General features: G+C 44.5%; 4 protein-coding genes across 4 annotated transcripts; 2 read left to right on the top strand and 2 right to left on the bottom strand.

The window, feature by feature from the left end:
- Positions 1 to 7,328: 7,328 nt before the first annotated feature.
- PHALS_01934 (uncharacterized protein) lies at positions 7,329 to 7,854 on the bottom strand (the record flags this gene model as incomplete). Its single annotated transcript, XM_024716419.1, has 2 exons — positions 7,329 to 7,484; positions 7,687 to 7,854. 2 exons carry the CDS (start codon positions 7,852 to 7,854, stop codon positions 7,329 to 7,331), a joined length of 324 nt encoding a protein of 107 aa, XP_024582020.1.
- A 2,379-nt stretch (positions 7,855 to 10,233) lies between these two features.
- Positions 10,234 to 10,677, top strand: PHALS_01933 (uncharacterized protein; the record flags this gene model as incomplete). The annotated part of the gene is made up of 2 exons (XM_024716418.1): positions 10,234 to 10,244; positions 10,305 to 10,677. 2 exons carry the CDS (start codon positions 10,234 to 10,236, stop codon positions 10,675 to 10,677), a joined length of 384 nt encoding a protein of 127 aa, XP_024582019.1.
- A 1,011-nt stretch (positions 10,678 to 11,688) lies between these two features.
- On the top strand, positions 11,689 to 11,942 carry PHALS_01932 (uncharacterized protein; the record flags this gene model as incomplete). The annotated part of the gene is made up of 2 exons (XM_024716417.1): positions 11,689 to 11,867; positions 11,930 to 11,942. The coding sequence occupies 2 exons, from the start codon at positions 11,689 to 11,691 to the stop codon at positions 11,940 to 11,942; spliced, it is 192 nt and encodes a 63-aa protein (XP_024582018.1).
- A 1,715-nt stretch (positions 11,943 to 13,657) lies between these two features.
- On the bottom strand, positions 13,658 to 14,695 carry PHALS_01931 (uncharacterized protein; the record flags this gene model as incomplete). The annotated part of the gene is made up of 1 exon (XM_024716416.1): positions 13,658 to 14,695. One exon carries the CDS (start codon positions 14,693 to 14,695, stop codon positions 13,658 to 13,660), a length of 1,038 nt encoding a protein of 345 aa, XP_024582017.1.
- Between the last annotated feature and the right edge of the window lie 8,081 nt (positions 14,696 to 22,776).

Genomic DNA, 22,776 nt, shown 5'->3' with positions numbered 1-22,776 from the left:
TGCTCATGCCGTACCGGATTCGGCGCAAGTGAAGGCGGAAGCGTTGGCGCCGGGACGGCGCCCAAAGGCGATCGGCCACCGGAAGCTAAACCATCAATTGGTATTGAGCACGGAAGGTAGCTTTCTCCGTTCTTAATGGCGCAAGGCGTTCCACCGTCGCACGATGTGACGGATTCCTCTGCTTGACGGGTAGGAGCCGCTACAACAGAGCGCGATAATTCTTAACGTGAGGCAGTCGGTGCACAAAGTGCTCCAGGCTTTCGAGGTCTTCCGCAAAGCGATAGACGACCTCGGAAAGATGGCCGACAGAGTACCGATGAAACGGACTTTGTCTTCCAAGGCTCGAAGAGCATTACAAGTCACCAGACAGCGATCGAGCGAGTCGCTATCGTCCGCCTTCGACACCTTCTAGATGTGAATGGTGGCACCCACTATCATGTGGAGCGCCTTGTGGGTTGACGTCGTCGATAGGGTCGAACTCAAAATCTTGTGAAGAGTCGGGGATATCCCGACTCCGAGAGCTCGTGGGGGGTTTGACGTGCCACTTCGGCAAGACTACCCAGTCGTCATAGACGCTTATAATCGGGAGGATCATGACCCTTCGCTCATCGCGCGCCTTGCGTTTCTCGGCAGTAGCCCGGTAGGCCGAGGGCCATCAGCTGAGCTCAAGCTATGGCCCTGCGCTGCTGTGGACGTAGCCTCACCCTTGTGAAAAATCACAGAGCTCGTGAGAGCGTGTAAATGATTACATGAGTCACAGGGCAACAATACGCAGAAAGTCGGCGCTGCGCCTAAAGTTTGGCAAACTTAAAAAAAGATGGCGCTTTACGCCCACGTCCACCTCCTTGTGGCTTCGGCAAGTTGTACAGTGAGGAAAGGTTCCGGTGCCGCTGCACCTGTCGCTCAGAAATTTCCTCCTCTTCTGCATCGGTTTCGCCAGGGGCGTACTCTTCAGGGATGGTCTACATACAGATGCAAGAGCCCCTCCCTTTAACCTCGAAGTCGAGTGCGGTACCGATCCCTTGGGATCTTTTGTGGTACCAAATAGCAAACTTGCAGAGCTTTCCGCTGTACAAGCTCAGCTTGTGTAGTGGCCGGAGTCTGACTACATAGACGCTAACGATCGAATGATTGCGTCTTTTGCTTCAGTAGTGGGATCCGCCGAGCGTTATCCGTATCCACACGAGGGTTTAGGATCAAACTTGGATACGAGCGCATGAGAGCCGCCCTTTAGGAAGGCAGCCTCCAACTGCTGCTCCTGTGCCTCATCGATGCGATTGGATACAATATTGCTTCCCTCGAAAGTCGAAAAGTCGAGGAACGGACACGGTGTTCGCAATGTTCGAGCTTAGCTCACGTCGCGCCGTTGGCGCATCTTCCCTCCTCGTCTTCCCATGCTGGGAAAGGAGTATACGATTTGTAGTCGACTTCCGTCAAGTCCTCGAAGAGGAAATTCGTCGCCCGAAGTGGGGGCGGTGTATGGCGCTCGGATGCTGAGGGCTTGGAATGTGCTGTTTCTTAATCCACGGACGTACTATCCGGAGACCAGCTAGACTGGATGTTTTGCGGGTCGTAGATGCAGGGCTCTTTGAGAAAAGTATGAACAAAGATGTTTTCGCGGACACAACGGTGTCTCAGATACGCGAGCCTCGTTTGAGGCGAAGGATAAATGTGATTGTGGATATTCACAATTTTAATGGGGAGAGTGAAACGGGTTACACATACCCTTGTATGAAGGGCGGGACGCACAAGATGGTGTAACCATACAAAGGTGAAATTCCACAAGTCGTTGTAATCACGCAATGGTGTGGCTACACCGTGACAGGAAGCTACTACGTGGCATGGTTGCCAGTAGTAATGCAAATTAATTAAAGTATTACTATACTAATCAAGAAAATCAAAAAATTTAGATATTGGCGGCTCTGCCGCAATCTTAACAGCTTTCAACTTTGAACGAAAGAGCGTCTTTACCTGGGTTAAGGTATCAAGTACTTGGAGGTAGCGGATTGCGATCCGCTACGTCCGTACTGGTTCTTGTAAAGAACGTAAGGTCAGTGGATTTAGCTTAGCTTCCTTTAAGCAACGAGCTACGGCAGCACCGCTGCATCTTGGACAATCAAAGTTGCACTTTACCTAACATTTCCACCACTCACATTGAAAAATGTTTGTCTGGATCTTTCAGGACGTTTTATCTTTGTAACACAGATGAGTAAGCTTCAACACCTTTATATATTTGCTTCGCAACTATTTATTGACGTCAAATCTTTGATCAAATTAAGTCAAGGCATTGCTCATTTTGAAATGTTCGTAGCTTAAGAGCTTCCACTTCAACGCACTGTTGTGAAGGTCTGCCGGTAGAATTATACTATTTCCAAAAGCCTTATGGCTTACTCGATGAGCAAACAGTCTCCCGAAGATCTAAGTTCCATTTACTCAGACCTTTACTTTTACAATTGGTGTTGTAATGAAATAGACTCTTTCTTCTTCCTTCCTTTTGGATAGTAATAAAAAATATCCTCGATCGCGGGTCATTTTCTTCGAGTATGTACATTCAGATCTGGCGCTCTTAATGATTCAATAGCCTCTCAGACTCACGAATCTCATTTGCTTATTTCGGCATCCTTTGCATACTGCTGATTGGTCGATATTTCTAAAGCTGGAGCAATAGATTTTGTGATCGCTATCATTGCATATATTGGATCCACTCCTCTTCATGCGTCTCAAGATAGTGGTTGTGTTTTCCTCAAGACTGACGTCTGGCGTACTTATTCACCGTTCGTAAAGACAAACCATCCTCTAAAATTCTTCAGATCCCTTTCTATCTTGTGTTGAAGAAATATTACGACGTAATGACGACACATCGACCACGCCTGTTATTCCCAGATGTGGTCTGTCATGAAATCGACTGGATTCTTCAAGCTAAATATTGCATCACATGGCAGTGGCTCCTAAAATAAACATAGTATTACGTCTTTGACGTATCTGTAAAAAGCACAGAACGATTCTGGCGAGAAAATGTAAGTCTTTGAGCCCGACGCCAACTCTATGTGGCTGGAAAGGAAATGGTACGTGGCGAAATGTAAAAGCTTGGAATAAGCTCGGTGTAACCATGATTCCGGTACAAATTTCGATTTTTGGTAAAAGTGTGCTGCAAACAAATGGTTGTCTAAAATTTGCATGGCGTCTCTACCTAGTCATTATACACAGTGAAATCGTTATCAGCGACATCCTTCTCACTTCGATGAGACCACTCGAAGTAGAATGCTTTGAAGAATGCGGTTACGCCAGTGGGTCTACTCAATTTACCAGCGATATCCAATCATAAAGGTCATTGGAGATTAGTCAGTGTAGCTGTCTTCGGGGGTGGCTCGACCTGGCCAAATTTTCGCACTCAAGTACAGTACAAATATTGTCGGCATGAGACAAACTACTTAAGAAGAATGCAAAATTGTGTTGATGTGGTAGACAAGGTAGCGTAAGGGCTGTGAGATAAAACTTGATGTATGTCTCGATTTGAGCACGTCAAATAAAGGATGGCCACGTCGTCTGAGACGTCTCAATAGGCTTCTTTTTTAGCCGATAAGATACCAATGGATATGAATCCATATTCTTTTTTAGATCCCGTCAGCTAAAGCTGCTGAGAATATTTTCACTTTTTGACAAGCAGCTTCTTGCAATGAAGCACGCCTTGATCAGATTCAGGGCGCGCTTGTTTGCCTCTAAGCCGGTTGTGATCGTGTCCACAGCAATTTAATCATCGCATCGCTCACAGAGACTGGCAAGATCATTATAACTCTTTGCCGAGTACATCTCCGATGCAAGGTCTGACCCGCTAAATGTCGTGGTAGATGCGCTTTCGTATCGTATCGTCCCAACTACTAATTGTCGCGTGTACATCGCCGATTAAATGAGTTATACGTAAAACGTGCAAACAGACACAACATGTGTTGTGCTGCTGAAAGCTTCGAGAGGTAAGAAGTTTGAGAACGTAGATGTTGTGTATCAAAGGTCGCGATAGAACACTTGCATCGCTATTCTTACTCTTTGGCTTGCTGTATCATAGCACCGACCGACATAAACTCGGCGTATATTGGTGCCTCATAATGAGGGAAAAAGTGTGAGATATATGGTACCCTTATGCGTGTCCATCTCGGGAGGGAAGAGACATACTGTTAAGGAAGCACTATTAGCTTGAGGGTAAGCACGCGTATGTGGGGTTAACACATATATGATCTAGGAACGGATTATACTCTCGCCACATGCGGCGGCTCCTTTGGACATTCTGGCGGTTTCGGTAAAACACATAAAGTTCATAAGTCTGGACTTGAACTTGCAGTCGTCAAATAGACGCGTCCGGTATTTCCAAGCTACGAATACTTCGAGATCAAGCAAAAGATGGCGTTTGAGCTACCACAGAGTGAGTTCCGTGCCCGTGCCAAGCTCTTGGAGCTTCATCAAGGTCGTTACGACCTACACTCGATTGCACAACGTGCTTGCTACTTGGTATCGAGCATTGACAACGAGCCAGTTGACATTTCAACGCTAGTTGTAACACTCACGGCTTGAGTGATGGTCCAATCCGGATCAATTGTTCCGTGGGTATTTTAAGACGCTGGACAATGCCATCAACCGTGCGATGCAAGAAAACTTTAGCATTAAGCAAGCCAAGTTCAATGGCTTCGTACCAAGGCAAGCGCGCCAGTCGACCGGTGCGTGTGATGGACCAGAGCCAATGGACATCTCGTACAATTCGCGCCTCGAAATGAGCGTCCTCGCAACTATGGAAAGTGTTTCCGTTTGGAAAACCGAATCATACTGCCCGGGACTGCAGAGTATCCTTGTCGAGTTGGCGACAGACACATGGTGCTCGTTCGGATACAGGGATGCTAGGTATACACAGAACTTTGGCATCAACGTGCATGATGGACATAGCAAGGTGTAGGTCAGTTTAATGACTGATGTGTTATCGCACTTGTTGATAGCGTGATGGTAATACGACTATTTCACAAGCGTTGGGCCTAGAGGAAGCATCTGCAGCAACCAGCTTCAGTACCGTATCTGACAGATTTTTGTAATCAAGGACGGTAACTTTCTCGCACGCAGTGCTTTGCAGCTTTCCTCAATGACCGCTTCGTACAAATCGAATTGCAAGCTCAGCTCCGTACAATTTGAATCATCTCACCGTCTTGCTATTTTTTGCACGTATATCCGAGGGATGACTCTTCCAGCTTAATAGTTGCTTTTGTCGGGGGCACTGAAGGAGGTCTCGCAACTCTAGGCTGTCAACTTACGGGTGAATAATGACTCTCGCCAATGATAAGTTGAGCTTCAATGCCTGTCCGTCGACCAGTAGTACTGACACAGCAAGACCGACGCATTGTGACCAAAACAAACCATCCGGATTATCGTCAGAGCCTCGCTTTTTTACTCGCGACGTACGACCACTCATACAACGCACTGTATTATTACGATGTATGTTCACTTCTATCTCCACTGGTCCTGGCACAGGAGATAATAGCTCACAGCTGTTTTATGTCGTTTTGCTCAAAATAACATACTCACTGCTGCCACAACATAGACCTTTCTTTTCTAGTCTCAACAGGGATCACTCGGGGAACCGCGATATCTGATCTGTCTTGTTTATATTTTACTGAGATCTCGGCTTACTGCCGCTTATGCTTTCCGGGCTATGTTTGAGGCACCTAGCAAAACCGTTGCTATCAATTTAGACATTGACGATATCAAATACGGATACGACTGACGTGCGACGTGCGGCGAGGACACTAGTTAAAGTGTCGAATGTAATACTTAGCTTTAAAGTGAGTCTCGTGGACTTTGACAGAGCAAAACATCGTCCCATCCCAGACCTTAGTTTTCTGGTAGTCAGGAAATTGTGTGCCAAGCCCCATTCTCTTGATAGAGCGTTGGCAAGTCGACACCCACCTCTGAAGCGGTTTTGAAGCTGCAATAGCATTTTCTGATCAAGTATGTCTGCTATTCTGTGACAGTCGTCCGTTGTATGTAATTGCACGACGATTTTTGATCTACCAGGACTTTTTTTGGCTTCATGAAGTTCGGAATACTAGCGTCAACAACCAACAAATCTGGGCATTGAGTCCAACCTCAATTGAAAAGGACCCTTCCCTTAAGACTTGGTTTCATTACCCAATACCTCCGTAAAGCACAATGTAACCCGGCACCTACTTTGTATACTGCCTTGCGCCTGTTGAACCAAAATATTTTCCCGTAAGGGTTTACCGTACGCCCTTGTGTTGTAGTCAAACCATTTGTATCTCTCTATCGAGATGAACGGAGCACACAAAGAGCAATTGATTTGTACTCCGTTGATTTAACATCGGGTACCGCGATTCTCTTCAGCAGCTAGGAAAATTTTAACATTTCGACATGACTGCGATTCATCGCCTATAGCACACAAGTAAAGCTTACACTCTCGGTACATCGCTTCACAGAGCTGCACTTTGCTCTAAAAGTGTTACCCACCGGTTTCACGAGAGAGGTATAATGGACGCGGTTGAACTCGATGAAAGCTGGACACATACAGCGACCCTGCATAATGATGGTCACAATTCCCGCGTCCGATACAGTATTGGATGACATTGAGACGAAAGGAGTTGTCAACTCCTGCACATCGTTTGCCACCTTGACGGGTAGACAGGAACTCAAAATCATTTGATACGCCTGATATATAGGTAAATTGCCGCAACATCTGTCGCTTCAAATTGTTTACGTTGAGAATGTCACTTTTTAGGATATGACTTATAAATCTTCATTCCTGCGCGCAGTGGCTGTATATAAAGCAGAGTCGAATATATGGCCGTAACATTAGCTTTTTTCATCGCGATAAAATAATTTGTCTTCCTTCTTGCCGTCAAAGGGTTGGACACTCAGTATTAGCGGACTCATTATGAGGCCATCTACGTCTTTATCGGAAAATTTTCGAGGCGTTCCTAAGAATGCTTTACTAGCGCATTTCAAACTCGGTAGGCTTTAAAATTCAAGCGATGAGTCTAGATTTTAGGACGCCACTTCTCGGATACATGAGCTGATTAAGCTGGTCCACAGTTGAAGGGGAGAGTTACTCGAGCATTTCACGGTCTATTATGACAAATGATGCAGGTTGGTCTCGAATCGTACGCGGGAATGATGACAACCTCTACCACGTGCAACGGGGTCGCTGTACACAATAAACAGAAAAAAACATTGACTCTCAAATCTCGTGTGAATAATGCGCAGAGGTTTAGTTCACACTCTTTTAGCAGGAGCGGGACTGGGAAACTTTCAAGTAATTATGTCTTAAAGTCTGTCTTTTAGTCTAAAAGAACTTTTGTGTTAGACTGATCTTCTTCGATAGAAAATGAGTTTAAACATTGTGCGTTTCCCGAAACGAAATTGGATTTCCTTTCTAATATGCTATCAGAAGCCCACGTGTCCATTTTTCGAAGTTCCGACATCGTCATCAAAGCCTAAGTTCGGTATTATGAATATTCACGATATCATCAAGTGTAATGTGAAATTTGCAGAATCGTCACAAGCTTTAATTGCACAAGATTACAAACTCGTCTCACAACGCAGTGTATAAACGCTAAAAAATATTTATTGACACGAAACAAAATCGTTCGGGGTCGAAGAGACTATATCCCTCGACAGTCAAAAAGGATCAGATACTATGCTTGAGACATAAAATGATGACATCGTATCTTTCTTTGGTGATGAATGTGTTAAAGGCAACTGACTACTCATGCACGTTTCAGCTTCAATAGGCACCACAATATTAGATCTGAATTTATCCTTTGGCATTAAAGGCGAAGATGGACGAGGCAAGGAGAACGCCATCATGGAAGATATGTCAACCACATTTAATTTGCTTCTTTAGCTTTTGCAATTTAAATAAAAGAGCCAAACCAACACATTTACAGTCGCAAACTCAGTGACCTGGACGGTATAAATCAGCTAAGAAATGTTAATGTCGGTTTAAGTATGTCAAAGTCCTCTGAGGTAATGCAAGCACTTTTTACTGGAAGCCTAACATGCACATGACGCTTGTCCAAAAAAGACCGCTTCTGTGTATGGAGACTTTTCAGATCGAGAATGAGGTCGTGGAGGTGTAGCTCGTGAACAATACCGAGGTATCCGGCGTCATCGCTTAGAGTTGAATTTTGAACTCGACAAAGGTACGGCATGTGATACAAGCTGTGCTGGCGTGGGTAACACTGCGAGAGCTATACAACCGGACGGCTTTACATAACCTTGTCACACACGATGCCATGAACTGATGATGACGAACGAGCGACAATGATAAGCAACTGTACACCTAACACGGGAAGGTTGTGGATGTGCATCAGTTCGGTCAAAAAGAAAGCGTGGCAACTTGTGATGCTGTTGATCACACTGCCAGCCGAAAATGAGTCAATAGGATCGTTAATTGAGGATGCAAATTATACGTCACTCATTAAGAAAATGAAATGCCCTTCAAGTAGTAGGTAATGATGAAGCACGTGTTTGAGAAAAATGCAAATTTGATTAGCGCGGACGAAACGGTGTAACATGAAATGGTTTGCGTAAAACGGCGGTGGTTTTCGGACAAGCTCAAAAATAAGAAGAGGGGCTGCAAGCCTCGAAACGGTGTTAGTTAAAACCACATAGCAAGAGGATCGGACCGAACTAGAGGCTTGACTAGGAACTGAGAACTCATAGTCGATGCAGTTATCGCGGTTGGTGAGGATTGAACGGCTGGGTGGCTGATCGACAAAGGTTCGACGTCACACATGATCTTTAATCGCAGTAAGCTTTTTAACTACGAAACACTGGGCACTTACATCAAAGTACAAGCGCAGACGACTAAAAGTTACGGGCGGACGGTTATAATATTGTACATTTGGTCGGCCTAGATAGCAAACAAATCGAGATGATCGAAGATCTATACTCTTTGCTAGACAAGTGGTTGATATCGGTAGGAAAGCTTGCAGGTCGCGGCATTAAAATAAAGTTCGAAGTCGTTTTGTGCGTGCTTTGGATCAAGACAGGCACAGGCGCGTTGAAATGGAGGTAAAAAAGAGTGGTGATTGGGACGCTGTTTGCGAAATATGCTATCACTTAGATTAATTGAAGCCCTTTCACACTTGCTTGGATCATACTGGCAAAAACATGATCACCAAGACGTAGGTTGCAGCGGCCGGAAAGGCCGCAATGAGATGTAGCATCAAGACTTTATGCGGTGGCTGCATGAAAGCGTAAGCACACGGTATTTTATTCCCGGACCGATCTATAGTGAAGGCATTGAGTGTTCCAAACTTAGACCACGCGGGTATGATAAATTAATGAAGACGCGTTCCAGGGGTGGCATTCTGTGCATTTTTACGTTTCTTATCGACCAATCGAGATATGGCATAAGTTACTCTCGACGAATAAGAGTGAATTACCAACAAACTAAATACATTTAAAGCGTCGATGTGAACGAGTTAAGTGAACGGCAAAAACGTTTGCGCCTAATAGTGGAATAAAATTTGTTATGGCGAAGCCTGCGGACATTTCCTGAGAGAACAGAATCAAGCATCAGCGAGCCGTTTCAAACAGTTCTCAGCTCAACATCGTAGCAAAAGCGTAAAGAAGGTACGCAGCATGCTACACTAACAGGAATTATTTGCGCGGCGGATGGTCGGAGCCATCAGTCCTATGATTTACATGATCAATCGAGTCACGAACACCAATAATCCTGTCACAACACCGTTGAAGTAGCATTCACGGTGAGATGTGGGCAATACCATATTTGTGCATTTAGATCAGACGGATACGACACATCGAAAATGTAAAACATACATAATGGAACCTGCGCGCTCAAAACACATCTTTAGGGGTATATTTTGACCTTGGAGGGGTATCGCGTGCCTGACGTAAACTCATATACGGTCAGGATTCTGTAGCCTGCGAGAAATAAGCATGAAGCAGAAGAAATACATGATGCGCAGTCGCCAACTAACGAAGTGGTCGTCTCGTGATCAAAAACGGTGATAACGACGTTGTTCCAAGACAAGCAAGACTTCGTCCGAGTCAGAACGAATCGAAAAAGACGTGGAATAGGCGCAGAACGCATCATCACCTTAGATACTTCCAGCGAAAGAATCGAAATCAAACGGTTTAGAGCTGGTTATGTACTGGTCGCATCCTCAAACGTTTGGCGAATCTTTAATTATATCGTCCTGGAACGAAATGCTTATGGCGCCCACGTAGAATAGTGTTCTTGTTGGAGAACGGAAGTATTGACCTTTATCTACGAAACACGCAAGTGTTGATGAGGACGAACTCACAGTAGAGGAAGTGTGGGCATACACAGCTACCATTGGAGACTTTGTAGACTCGCTGGTAACATTCGCACTGGAAACGGCTAGCGGTGAAGCAGCAAAAAGGTGCAAGGTCGCAATGGCCGAGGCAAACTTGCGTGCCAAGAACGGACTCTGGACTTTTGCAGGATGTATGCGGTCTATCAGTAGTCAGTGGATGCTTGCCTGGAAACAAGATAAGAATGAATGTGAAATTCGTTTTAAAACGCGGAGGTGGCAGCAAAAATCAGTTATACGTATAAAAAAAATGTTGAAACATACTTATCTGTTGGAAAATGACCTCAATCCGGATCAAAATGGCAAAGGGGGCCCCAGATGATTATATGCGCAAGCAGCTGGACACAAATACGCGATTCTGAACAGTGCACTGAAGGACTGTGTCTAAATAGATGCAGCGAATGCAAAAAATATGATAATTACTCAAGATAGCAATCCACTGATTTAGCAAGCAGCAAGTGCTTGGAACAACGTCACCCTTCGTGTGTTCATTCACCCTGATTCTAAGAGCTGTGATGCACACCAACGCGCTCGATAGAAAAACAGACGGAACAAACACGTGCTCGTAAGTGTCTCCATGGATGGCATGATTACCACGGTGAAGTCAGGCAGAGAATCTCGCGGGTAGATTAAGGATACGCTCAAGAACGAAATTTTAGATGAAAGAGCTTTAGACCTGCAAAAGCATTTTTGGTATAGAAATTGATGGTGATCAGACCAGAACGTGCACTGATAATCAAGCAGATTCAATTTATCGATCACGTGGTGAAATGTTTTAGTCAGCAAATTGCAAAGACCGTAAACAACCAGCGTACATCAAAACTAAAGCTTTTTAGACTATAGTCACTGAAAATCAACGCAAAACGGAGCGAGATGCGTGCTAAACTGTCAAGATCTTATCGGATGAATTTCGTGTATCATGACTTGTACGAGCTCGAAATCGCGTACGTGGCAACGCAACTCGCTCGATGTCGTGAGTTCCCACGACTACGTTAATAGTACATGCTCCTTAACACTTGAAGGCAAAACGAAATCGCTCAAATGTCTACGCAAGCGCAAGTGGTTATAATAGTTCTATTCTCACCCCACACTAATCCAGGTTGGGGAAGCAACATAACGACAGGCGTAGTATGGTGGGGGATTATGGTTATGATTGATAGTCTTCACGTTCACTCATCAGAAAAAAGTTGCACAATACTCGGTTGAAGCCACGATTTAGAGGTTTGATTTTCTGCGCTCAAGGTTTACTTCAAACGCAGAACGCTGTAATGGGAAAGCAGGAAGACGCTACGCAGATATGGAAAGAAATTACGACGCAAGCTACCTTGCAGGAATGAAGCATGCAGATATTCGGCGCCATCTGACGCGAAATAATGTGGAGAGACGGATGCTGATGGTCGACCAAGCACTAGCTAGCGGACATGCTCACCAAGGCGCATGGCTCGTTGACTATCAAGTATCTGAATTGAAGCAGCGTCACCAGTTAGATTACCATGCCATGGCGAGAAGTGGGTGCGTTGACGTGCGTCGCTGCGAACGGTCCAGCGACGTGTTGATCTTGTGGCTTAATTCAGAGCTAGTTTGTAATTGATTAATTCTTACAAATGGCAAGACACATGAGGACAAAAAAACAGGTCATAAGTACTTGTCACATCAAAATTTCTCACTCCAGCTTTCACTCCTCAAACTCAAGAGCCGAACAGCAGGTAAACATTTTAATAAGATCTCATCGCTATATCTACCGGCCGAGCACTTGGCTTTCAAAAATGAATTCGTCTAAAAGCAAAAATGGCAGATGATGACAAATCTCAACGGAGAAGCACTGTTTCTGAGCAATTTCACGTCCAAAATGCGTGGTGATCGAATTCTAATGTGCTAGTAAGCGTGGACGGGATATTTGTTAATTCGCCGGGAAAATGATGAATCTTAAAGAGGCACTTCGATCATCTAAACACTCAGCGCATCCGCAGTAACAAGTGCGTACTCTGTACGTGGATAAGTGCGATGGACGAGGTACAATAAGCAATCATGCTTTATATCAGATTTTTTGGGATTTGAAGGGCAAAAAAAGGTAAAACGGCAAATGTTGCGATCTCAAAGCTTCATACAATACATGCTCTTACATCAAACCGACCTCCGGCTCAGTGGAAAGTTGCTATGTATCATCTTACTTTTTACGCGGCCAAACCTACTCGGCCCTGACTAATATATTACATTGCTTCATTCCGCTGGGGTATTTTTTCTTGAGTTTTCTTGTACGAGGCGCCATCCCGAAGTCCATTTTTGGCTGTTGTCGGTAGTATTTAGCATGCAGCCGACATTTCTTGCATGTCTTGTTCGATTACAATTTTGTCCGCTTAAGGGGTCGACCCGCACCACACACCGTGAGGCCCAAAAGCATTGACCACCTGACCCACTCCTTCAGGTCTTACTGACCTCAAACTCAGGTATTTTTGTCACTTGACGTGGGACTCGGAGGTTCCTGATTCGATACCAACAGGATTCGACTAAGGAAGCCGAGGATTGATCGTTAAAGTGGACGTGTAATCACATCTAATAAATTTGTTTGCCCTGCCAACCTGCGCTCAAATGGGTTTGTGATAGTTGGGTGGGTTGAAGGCCCTATCGACCGAAAGAGCCTCATTGTGTAATAAGGGGACCGGAATCCGGTCCTAAAAAGAGTCGGATAGCTACCAGCATCTCGCCCTTGAGAAAGCTTTATCTGGCGTGTAGATTCCAGTAGCTAAAATAATTGTATCTCTGATGTATGGGATATCGGTAGCATTTCTAGAAGGTGCAAAAGACTTTTCTGTTGGATACTCATCAATTTTCTCCCATCAAACAATACTTAATGTAAAGTCGCTTCGAGCATGTGGTAAACATGATGTTCAACTACTCATATTGCCCCAGATTTCTACAATGGACGATAGCGTTCTATTGCGAAGCAGCTGTTTGACGGGCTAAGCTCAATCAGTCATTAAAATGTTGTAGCGCAAACGATTCAACGGCATAGCCAACGCAAAGGCATGATGCTTCTAGAGGACGTACGATAACTTTAGGGTGATGCAGCACCAATTGACTCATCAAGATTTATCGTGCGGGAATGGACTACAACATTCTTGAGATACTTTCCACATCATACGTGTCAGAAAACAAAACTACATTAAAATTGCTTTATAGTGCAAGGCATAGCTGGTATCATTCTATCTCGGTCTTTCCTCCTACATATACACGAAGGCAACCGGCGGCCCGCACGACTATCACGGATCTTTTGGTACCACACAATTGTTGAGGATCTTCAGCTACTTACGAGCCGGGGACACAGTTCCCGGCTTAGCTGCTGATGCGATTGCAGAGCAATCAACAAAAGCCTTCGACTTTTCGGTTTCCGAAGCTTTACAATATCGGCAAAGCTTATTAATGCATCCCAGGCCTCCTGAACTGCAGCTCACATCGGTCACAACTTTAATACCAACTTTATCATCTCCATCTGATGTCTTTATGTCGCAAGATGGAGATGCAGGAATCGGGCCAGCTTCTGCCCCGACCTCACGCGATGCTGGGGCTGGGGCTGGACGCGGTGCATCTGCACCACCAGGCTTCACTTCAACTTCAAAACAAGTCGAATACGCTGCACCAAAATACCCCTTTGCCATGTTCTGATCCTTGTAAGCCTCTTGATTATCAAGCCAGAAAGTCCAATACCATACCATATTGTAAATTCCAGGTGCTGTACCTGGTGGAATAGTAAATGATCCAATACACGGCTTTCCATCCCCCGCACGACCACTGGGAACGCCATTGTAATCAACAGTCTCACCACAATTGCCATCATCATAATTCATCGTGTGTCCATTCAACAAACGCTCGGGCTTGATGTCATGTGTTGTTTTAAGTGAAGAACCTGGCTGGCCTGTCCAGTAGATACCGTGCTGGGTACCAATAGCTTTCTTGTCTTTCACAATATGTCCATTAGGTAGATATGCATAGTATGCCGTTTGACCGGCTACCAGCGAAATTCTCTTCCGCCAGTCCTTGTACGAGTTGGGGTCAACGTTCATGCATACAGAAGCACCAGCATCTACTTCATTCTTTAGCATCTTGTGAGTGTACCCCGGTCCAATGCCATTGTCCCCACGACCAGGATAACCTGCTCCGTAACCTTCACAAAATCCATTACCACCAGCACCACCGAAAATGTACGACTCACTCTTGTCGTACAGCTTAGCTCGATTCGTGTCAATACAGTCAATCCATGAATGTGCTTTCACATATTGTTGAGCACATAGCAGTACTAGTATAGGTAATTGAGCTAATCGAAACGAAATTACGACGACCATATTACTTGTGACTTGGAGAAATAGAGAATGGCACAAAATCGATGATAGGATAAAGCGGAAGGATGCACGAAAAATTGCTCGTGGAGAAATAGTGCGAGTTACCATTCGAAGGATTAGGGCAAATTTCTTATTTTCGGTTTGAAAATTCTGGACTGACTCCCAATAATATATGGTTTTCGTAGCTTAATCTGTGGTGAAAAGATTTGCTTTAAAGTTTTGTACTGGGAGAGTCACTGCAATATATAAAGCCATCGTGAATTTGGCACTATTACTGATTTATGTTATTTCATTCGATGCAAGAAATGTTTCAATGCGGTGGCACAATTGACAAAATGTGCATAGAATTGCTCTCCATGCAATCGTAAGCTTGCAAAATTCCTATATACTAAATGGACCGACTGTAATCGTCGATCTAACGAAGGCAACGCTAACTTGGCGAAATTTTCTATGATACAGCCTGTCAACTTTACGGCGCACAAGTGTATGATTCATCAGGTGAAAAAAATAATCACGCAGAGCGAAAGACCAAGACACAGGAATTTCTGCCACGAAAACAGAACTCTGGAAGTATTTACCCCTTAGCATCTAAAGTATTAATATAAAGTCGTGGTCATGACTTGATAGTATACACTCTTGTATACATTCGGGGCCACCACCAAATCAGATTAGTAAACTGTTCTTTATTGTATATCAGCATGTGAGTGTACCTTAACGCGGTTACACCTAGTTCAGTTGAAATTCCATGTCATTCAGGCATAACATTTTTTATGGCTATTGATAGACGGTATCATCAGTTTGCATTACTTTTTTAAATGTTTATATAATGGGGTCAAGAACGTAAGAGCTTGTGAGCATTCCTTTGCTCATTAGTTGTATAATCTTCAACGCCGTGGACGAGTACTGGGTGACCATCGACAACGACATGGCTAACAATGACCGATATATTGTGCCATCTAGATTGTATGCAGTTGGCAGTGAATAGTGTCCTCTACTTTTTGACTCGAGCTGCGTGTAGCAAAAATGGTAACTGATAAAAACGTTCGATCTGAACTTGACTGAGCTTTTGGGACCAACAAAGACCAGAGCAAGTAAGAACAGTAGCGTCGGGTCGCCAGCCCAGCGAAACAACACAATTTTTTTAAGCCGCATATTTGAGAATATTAAGCTTTCATTGATTGTAGCTCTGAAAAAGATGCTGCATTTAGAATGACAGCACCACTGCGATGCGCATTTTCAAGCTTCTAGAAAATGGCAATCGCACGTTTGTATAGTATACAAGAAAAAGACTAGACGACGTCTGATTAAAATCAAAGCACTCGAAATCTTCCCAGCATCTTGTGCTGTTGCAAAAGCTAGGAACTCTACTCATTGATCTCCTGTTGCTTGAGTCAAAACGATAGTCAAAAGAGCAGAGTCTTACCGCATACCATTTTTTTGAAGTGAAGACAATAAGTCAGTATCGGTGTGGCATAACCGCCATAAAACTTGCTGAAGAGATTATCTGCCGCCCTTGCGGCGTATCAAGTAGAACGTTACCACGAAACATTATACAGCGCAATTTTGTTTCTTACAAAAGCATTCGTTGATGTTAAGGTACCACGGTGACCTCTTCAATATTCCAAATACATCTAGCTTCGTCAATTGGTACATACTTATTGAGCGAAAAAGCGTTTTCTAAAATTATATAGACAAATAAGCTCTTTGGCTTCTTTGAAGCGCAAAAGTGGTGAGCTTAATAATTGAGATACAAAGACAGCTTACATACCAACATACTTTAGATGAACTTGACATGCAACCAGCTGTGATATGCAATTTAAGATGTTACTTGCGGACTCTCCCGTGCAATGTTTTTTAATGGATTGTTTTATTGTAGATAAAAAATGCGCAATACTTTACAATTCTGTAGAGCAGTTAATTTATCGGAAAAGTGATGTAGATTGAGTGTCTTGCGTGATGTAAACGGCAAATCTTAACAATGATTGCGCCAGTTAAGTGTCATAGTTTTTGGTCTGTTCTTAAGGCTTGAATAAGCTAACGTTTTGCGCTTAAGAACTTTTTTGCTAGCTTTGCTTAACAAGGCACTAAATCTATTTCATTCTTCGGCATTATTATTTACTTTCTTCACAATTATCATGTTAATGTGCTCAGGAGAATGCAAACGCCATTCTGTGTAATGACAATATACTGTATTGGTATTTGTAAATTGATCGTAATTTAGAGCTCGCTCTTGAATTTTATCCGAAATTCCGCCATGTACCGCGTCATGGTAATGTAATTAAACACATCAAACGTTCCACAGTATTGGTCGTAATAAGGACAATGAGACTAAAGAAGAGGTCCATGGGCTGTAAGCCTGACGTAGATAATTTTACAATCGGGCATTGAAAATCATACTTCTCGAAAATTAAATCATCATGAATTTTCGCCTAAATGTATATATATCACTCTTTCGCCTAAATGTATACATATACATCACTCATCGAACTTGTGGATTTGATCAATCTGAGGCGATGGAGAAGCCAAATCACGACTATTCGCTGCGAACCTTCCGTTTTAAACCAAGAACGCAAAAAGTCGATTCGATAGCACACTGTGATTTTAAACGTCACCACCTTAGAAGTACCGCTTGGTCCGGAGTGTCAGCTGGAGAATGCGTATATTTTATGAGAGCTTCTGAAAGCTGGCGAAACTGACAACGATGATCATTCTCCATTCTTGCAGTGTGCTCAAACGCACATCTATCAATCTATCTCACCGCTTTACAAGCCAGCTTCAGTGAAGTAGACGTCCTAACACAGCTCCATTGAATGCCTGACTTTTCAAAGCACAAAACAAATGGTTAAGTTAAGGCTGGAAATCTCCTACCATAGATGCCGCATTTAGGTTTTCCATATTGATTTTGCCCTTAAAATCTGGACAAGGGCGGTTCTTACTTTCTGGACGTTGCGCTTGTCTAACTTATCTTTATCTCGGAAGAATAAGTCCATGAGTGTATATTTCGTTCAGGAGATCGCGATACACAACCGCTCGCTTACATATGTCCCGTCGAAATTGTTTTCTGGAAATCGCGACATAAGGTCGTTCATTCCTGGCTTTGCAGATATAATTTTCGAATATGATGTGTTATGACCGCTGCTTTCTATCTTGTTTAAAGACTATGGCTCAATGTTGCTTCTGTATCACACTTTATGCTTAAATCATATAAGAATAGCACTAATAATCCATTTCCGTCCCAAGTCTTTCAACGAACCTATCACGGTTTCATTTCTGTGCGAAAGGCACCTTTGCTTCCTAGCTGAAATGAATTCATAACACCGCGTTTTACCGAATCTCCTCGATGTAAAGTGGATTCATTGCTCCTATTGTAAGTCACGCTAAACCTTGAGTAAGATCGCATTTCGAATCCGTAATTAGGACAGAATGGCATTTCACGCTGTCAGAGGCCTGTAATATTACAAGATGGCTAAAACAGTATAAAAAATAGTTTCTCCGACACCAAACACACGGATTTCATATCCATTTTTGCAATCTCCGATGCCACCGTGCACTTCTCGTGTTTAGCAGTCGTGCGGTTTTGCGACGCTCCTAAGCCAAAATTTCACAGATTACAAAGACCAGTCGTTAACATTGACAGCCGACAACACCGGGCTTTGAACTTCACCCTTCTCACATCAATCCCCTTCGTTGAGGGCGGAATACCATATATCGCGATCTCTACGGCGTACAATAGGATTCAGCTCTTTTCAGAAGACCACTCTGTGCCTGCTAAGACCTGACGTTCCCTCGAGGGTCGTTCGATAATGTTGCGTGACTGGTCACCTTTACAGACCTCTAGTAACGGGGTTCCACGTACCCCTGTTTGAAAGGGCGGATCGCCCAAAATAGTGTGACCGTACATAGGTGTGGGTTACACAAGGTTGTGTAATAACACAGTGGTGTGGCCAAATTGTAGTAGTAATGCATATTACTAAATTGATTAGATTGTTCTATATTAATTAGGTATTATATTAATCAGGAAAACCTAAGGTTTTAGATATTGGCAGCTCTGCCGCAACTCAAACAATTATATACAATTTCGAATTTGAACAAAAGAGATCGCTTACCTTGATTTAAATTTTCAGTACTCTTTGAGGCAGCAGATTGCGATCCGCTGCACTCAGTTAGTTCATATAGATAACGCAAGGTCGGTGACCTTAGCTTTGCTTCCTCTAAGCATAAAGCACCTACGGCAGCCCCGCTGCACCTCTCGATTGGATTGTTATGGGGTTACACGTACCCTGGTATGATGGGGTAGGTTACACAAGATGATTTGATCACAAAATGGTGTGGATACATCTAAACAAGAAGTCACTACATGGCTGGATTGCCAGTGATTTTGTAATTATTTAATAGAATTTACTTTCTAATAAGAAAAACCTAAAATTTAGATACAGGCAGTGTTGCCGTAAACAAATACAGTTTCCATTTTGAACGGAAGAGTTTATTTGCCTTGATTTAGGTTGTGGTCACTCTTGGAGTAAGCGGATTGCGATCCGCTACACTCGTTCTGGTTCTGAGTACAGAGCGAAGGTTACCGACTTCACCTCAACTTCCTCTAAGCAAAAAGTAACGGCAGATCCCGCTGCACGTGGTAGCACTTGTAGTCAATCTACACCTGAGTCGTTACGTCTAATCCTCGATACGGATGGACGGGCTGAAAAAACTGATGTCTCTGCTTGGCCCTGAGGGCGTGCAACACGTCGCTTCACAAGGACCTGACGCGATAAGCGCGTGCCTAGATGCGTTTTCGAACTATGAAAAAGTTCTGCTGAGCAACTCGAGCAAAAGCCACAGGCATCGACTGCGTCATGACGCTACAGTCGACGGCAGATGACTCTTCTCGACCCAAGCCACTCATGGTCAGCGTTAAGACCTTCGAGGGACAGGATGAAAGGAATCTCCTGCTATGGATGAGAGAGTCCAAGATGACTATGGCGTTCGCCTTGGACCAGACCGAGAAATAGCGCGTGACGCTAGCTATCTCCAAGCTAAGTGGTGGAGGGCGAGAATGGGGACTCATGTGCGGTTATTCGGTTGAAGTGGCGTTTTCCTCCTGGACGGAAGCTGCAGCTTTTGCGAGTATTCTCACCGCCTAACCAGGCATAACGCATTTCCTTGCCGATAAACGGCAAGAAGAAATTGGTGGGCTTTGTCCAAGAGTTGTAAACTCGCATTGCCGGTATGGCAGCCAATCCTCTCCTTGTGGCGGTCACAGCGAGCGTCTTTATGGAGGGTTTCCGCACTGGCGTGGCCAGAATGGAAAGCTTCCGTGTGCATCCGTCTTCTTTTTAAAAAGCAGTGAATGTGGCATTAAATGCTAATTTCAACCTTAAGTCAGCACGACTTGGTTGGACTGCACACTCTTGCAGCTCGTGGAGAGGGCCTGAGCCGAAGGTTGTCCGCTATGCTGAGTATGGGGAGGTAGAGCTCCGAGCTGCCGGATGGTGTTCGAGCACTCAACGACGGTGTGTCTTTGGAGACAATCGCCACCTTCGGACTGGATGTCTCCCGCGCAAGGCGCGTCAAGGTTCATCGAATTGACTTCCCGCTACTTACCAGTCTTCTGGTGTGCTGCGGGAAACGACAACAACCAGTAGGCGCGGGGTGCCTTACTGAGGAAAGACTGAGTATTGTTCGTCCCGGTCCAGCTGCGAAGAGCTTCGTGCTCTTGAAGCCAGAACGTGTGCGAAAGCCGGACTTGCTGGTCTCGAAAGCGACCGTGAAGGGCTTTGAGGAGCCATGGGTGATCCTGATTGACTCCGGGGAGTCGAACAATTATACTAGACGTTCCACGATCAGCAGGAAGTCGGCTTTGTGCTGAGGCGCTGATTGCGCGGTGGAGTGACACCGTCTCTGTTCGCTTAGCGACAGGAACTTGTGTCACTGCGGCGATGGTCCCTGTGAACCTCGAAGTCAAGTTTCTTGACTTTTATAGCGTAGAATGGTGCTTAGTCTTAGGCTGGTATTCAAGGTATGACCTCATTATTGGTATGCCACGGTTGGAAACGATAAGCCACGGGTCGTTTGGAGGTTGAAGACCTTAAGCACTACGCGCACATCTCATAGTGGAGCTTTGGTGAGTCATGGGTCACCACTAGGATACAGAAACGCTTTCGGCGCGAGCACTCGACTGGACGGTCAACGTGCTGGAATTCGAAGTATCCATGTCGCCGAACACCGAAAATTTATCGGACAGGGCTCCCGAGCATGGCTCACGGGCTGAACGTGGAATGGCACGTGACCCACTAAGCGCTGCTCCGGTATCGTTGCAGTCGCTGCATGTCATACATGGCATCATCGGCCAAGGGCGAAGAATCGAGGGCGAGGTCCGAGTGATGCACGTGTAGTGGCACGTAATCCACTCACGTTTCGAAGTAGTTGCTGCATGCCAAGAGTGGCATGGTCGGACGAGGTCCGAGGCATCGAGGGCAAGGCCCTTCAGATGCGCGTGGAGTGGAACGTTATCCACTGGACGAAGACTGCGGAGCCAGCAGCTCTTTGTCGGATGTTGTTTGAAACATTTGCTCCGGTGGAGTAGGAAGTGAGGTTAACACTGGACGACGGTGAGTGCTTGTTTCCACTGGTCTCGTCGAGACTTAAAACCTCTGTGAAGAGGCAACGGCGACACCGAACGTTATCTTCAAGACGGCGGACGTCGATCCTGACCCATGATATATCTACCGTGGCCAAAAGCGCACAGCAATACGCCCTCGTCAAAGGTATGACGGGGTGAGACAGCGATTTTGAGTCTATTCCTGCGATGAATGCTCTTCATGAGCTAAGCTAGGTGTCCTTCATAGTGTTCGGCAGTGCCTTGACGGCAGGCGAGTTAACCAAATTAGATTTACTATCTAGTCAGGAAAACCTATAGATTTAGATATAGGCGGCTTTGCCGCAAATATAACAGAAGAAATACAGATGACATTTTGAGCGTAAGAGTTTGTTAGCCTTTGGTTAATGCTGTGACTACTCTTTGAGTAAGCGAATTGCGATCCGCTACACTCGTACTGGTTCTAGAATAGAACGTAAGGTCGGTGACCTTAGCTTAGCTTCATATCAGCGAAAGTGCTACGGCAGCCAAGCTGCAGATAGAAGGGGGAGTGAGAAAGATGTGACATATGAGAATACAGAGCCACCCAGCGACTAGAAGATTGCTCTATTTTACTAAAATTTGGCTAAGGGACAGCGCCTGTCGCGTGTTTGTAAAGCTAACATCTTTCGCAATTCAACCGGCTTTAGTGACATGGAAGGTGTACTATGTTTTCAATATTATGCGCGCCGCATTCTTGGAAACGGTTGGTCCCCGTGTCCCGCGGACCTCCCCCTTCTTCCAGAGTATCATCTCAAATCCGTACCACAACTTGCAATGATCAGTATAATTTGGTAATTTTGAGCTTTGACACTAAGTCCAAGGGACATTAGTCTGATGTGATCGTACACCACGATACCGTTCTTGCGTCATTACACTGCTTTTGTACATTAGGCATTTATCATTGCCATACATGTGAAGTTTACAATCTAAAAGTACATATCTCGAACGAAAGAGCATCATTTACATCCGCTATATAGCATCACAGCCTTAATAGTAATAATGCCGATAGCAGACAACAAAAGTACTGCAGCGGACTTGCCACGCACTTTGCACCGAGAAAGCTTTGTCCACTAGAGCTCGTGTCAACAAACGCACAAAGTTTGGGTTTGCGCGCTGGGAGCGGAATCGAGAGCCTATAATTGACACAAACATCACTTCTCATAGTAAATCTGCCTCGCATGAATTTGTACCATATTGAATTTTATACAATTGTACGAAATGTGTAGGGGTAACGCTCACGTTCGTCCTAATATGATCTGCTTTGTGATTGTTTTGCAAGTGTCCGATCTGTATCACAATGTGAGTTTCACCCTTATGAAAAATTCGCTGCTGGGCATCTACAATTACATTTAGTTGGACATTGGACATTCTTACCTTACTGCTACTAATATTTTTTTGTTTAAAATAAGAGAGAATAAAAAAAATGCCACAACTTTTGCCATATATAAAA

The sequence above is a fragment of the Plasmopara halstedii genome (genome assembly GCF_900000015.1).
Source record: "Plasmopara halstedii genome assembly, contig: Scaffold_1651, whole genome shotgun sequence".
In the NCBI taxonomy this organism is placed as follows: Eukaryota; Oomycota; class Peronosporomycetes; order Peronosporales; family Peronosporaceae; genus Plasmopara; species Plasmopara halstedii.
Note: the sequence above shows the minus strand (reverse complement) of the source record. Positions and strands in the feature narration are given on the sequence as shown.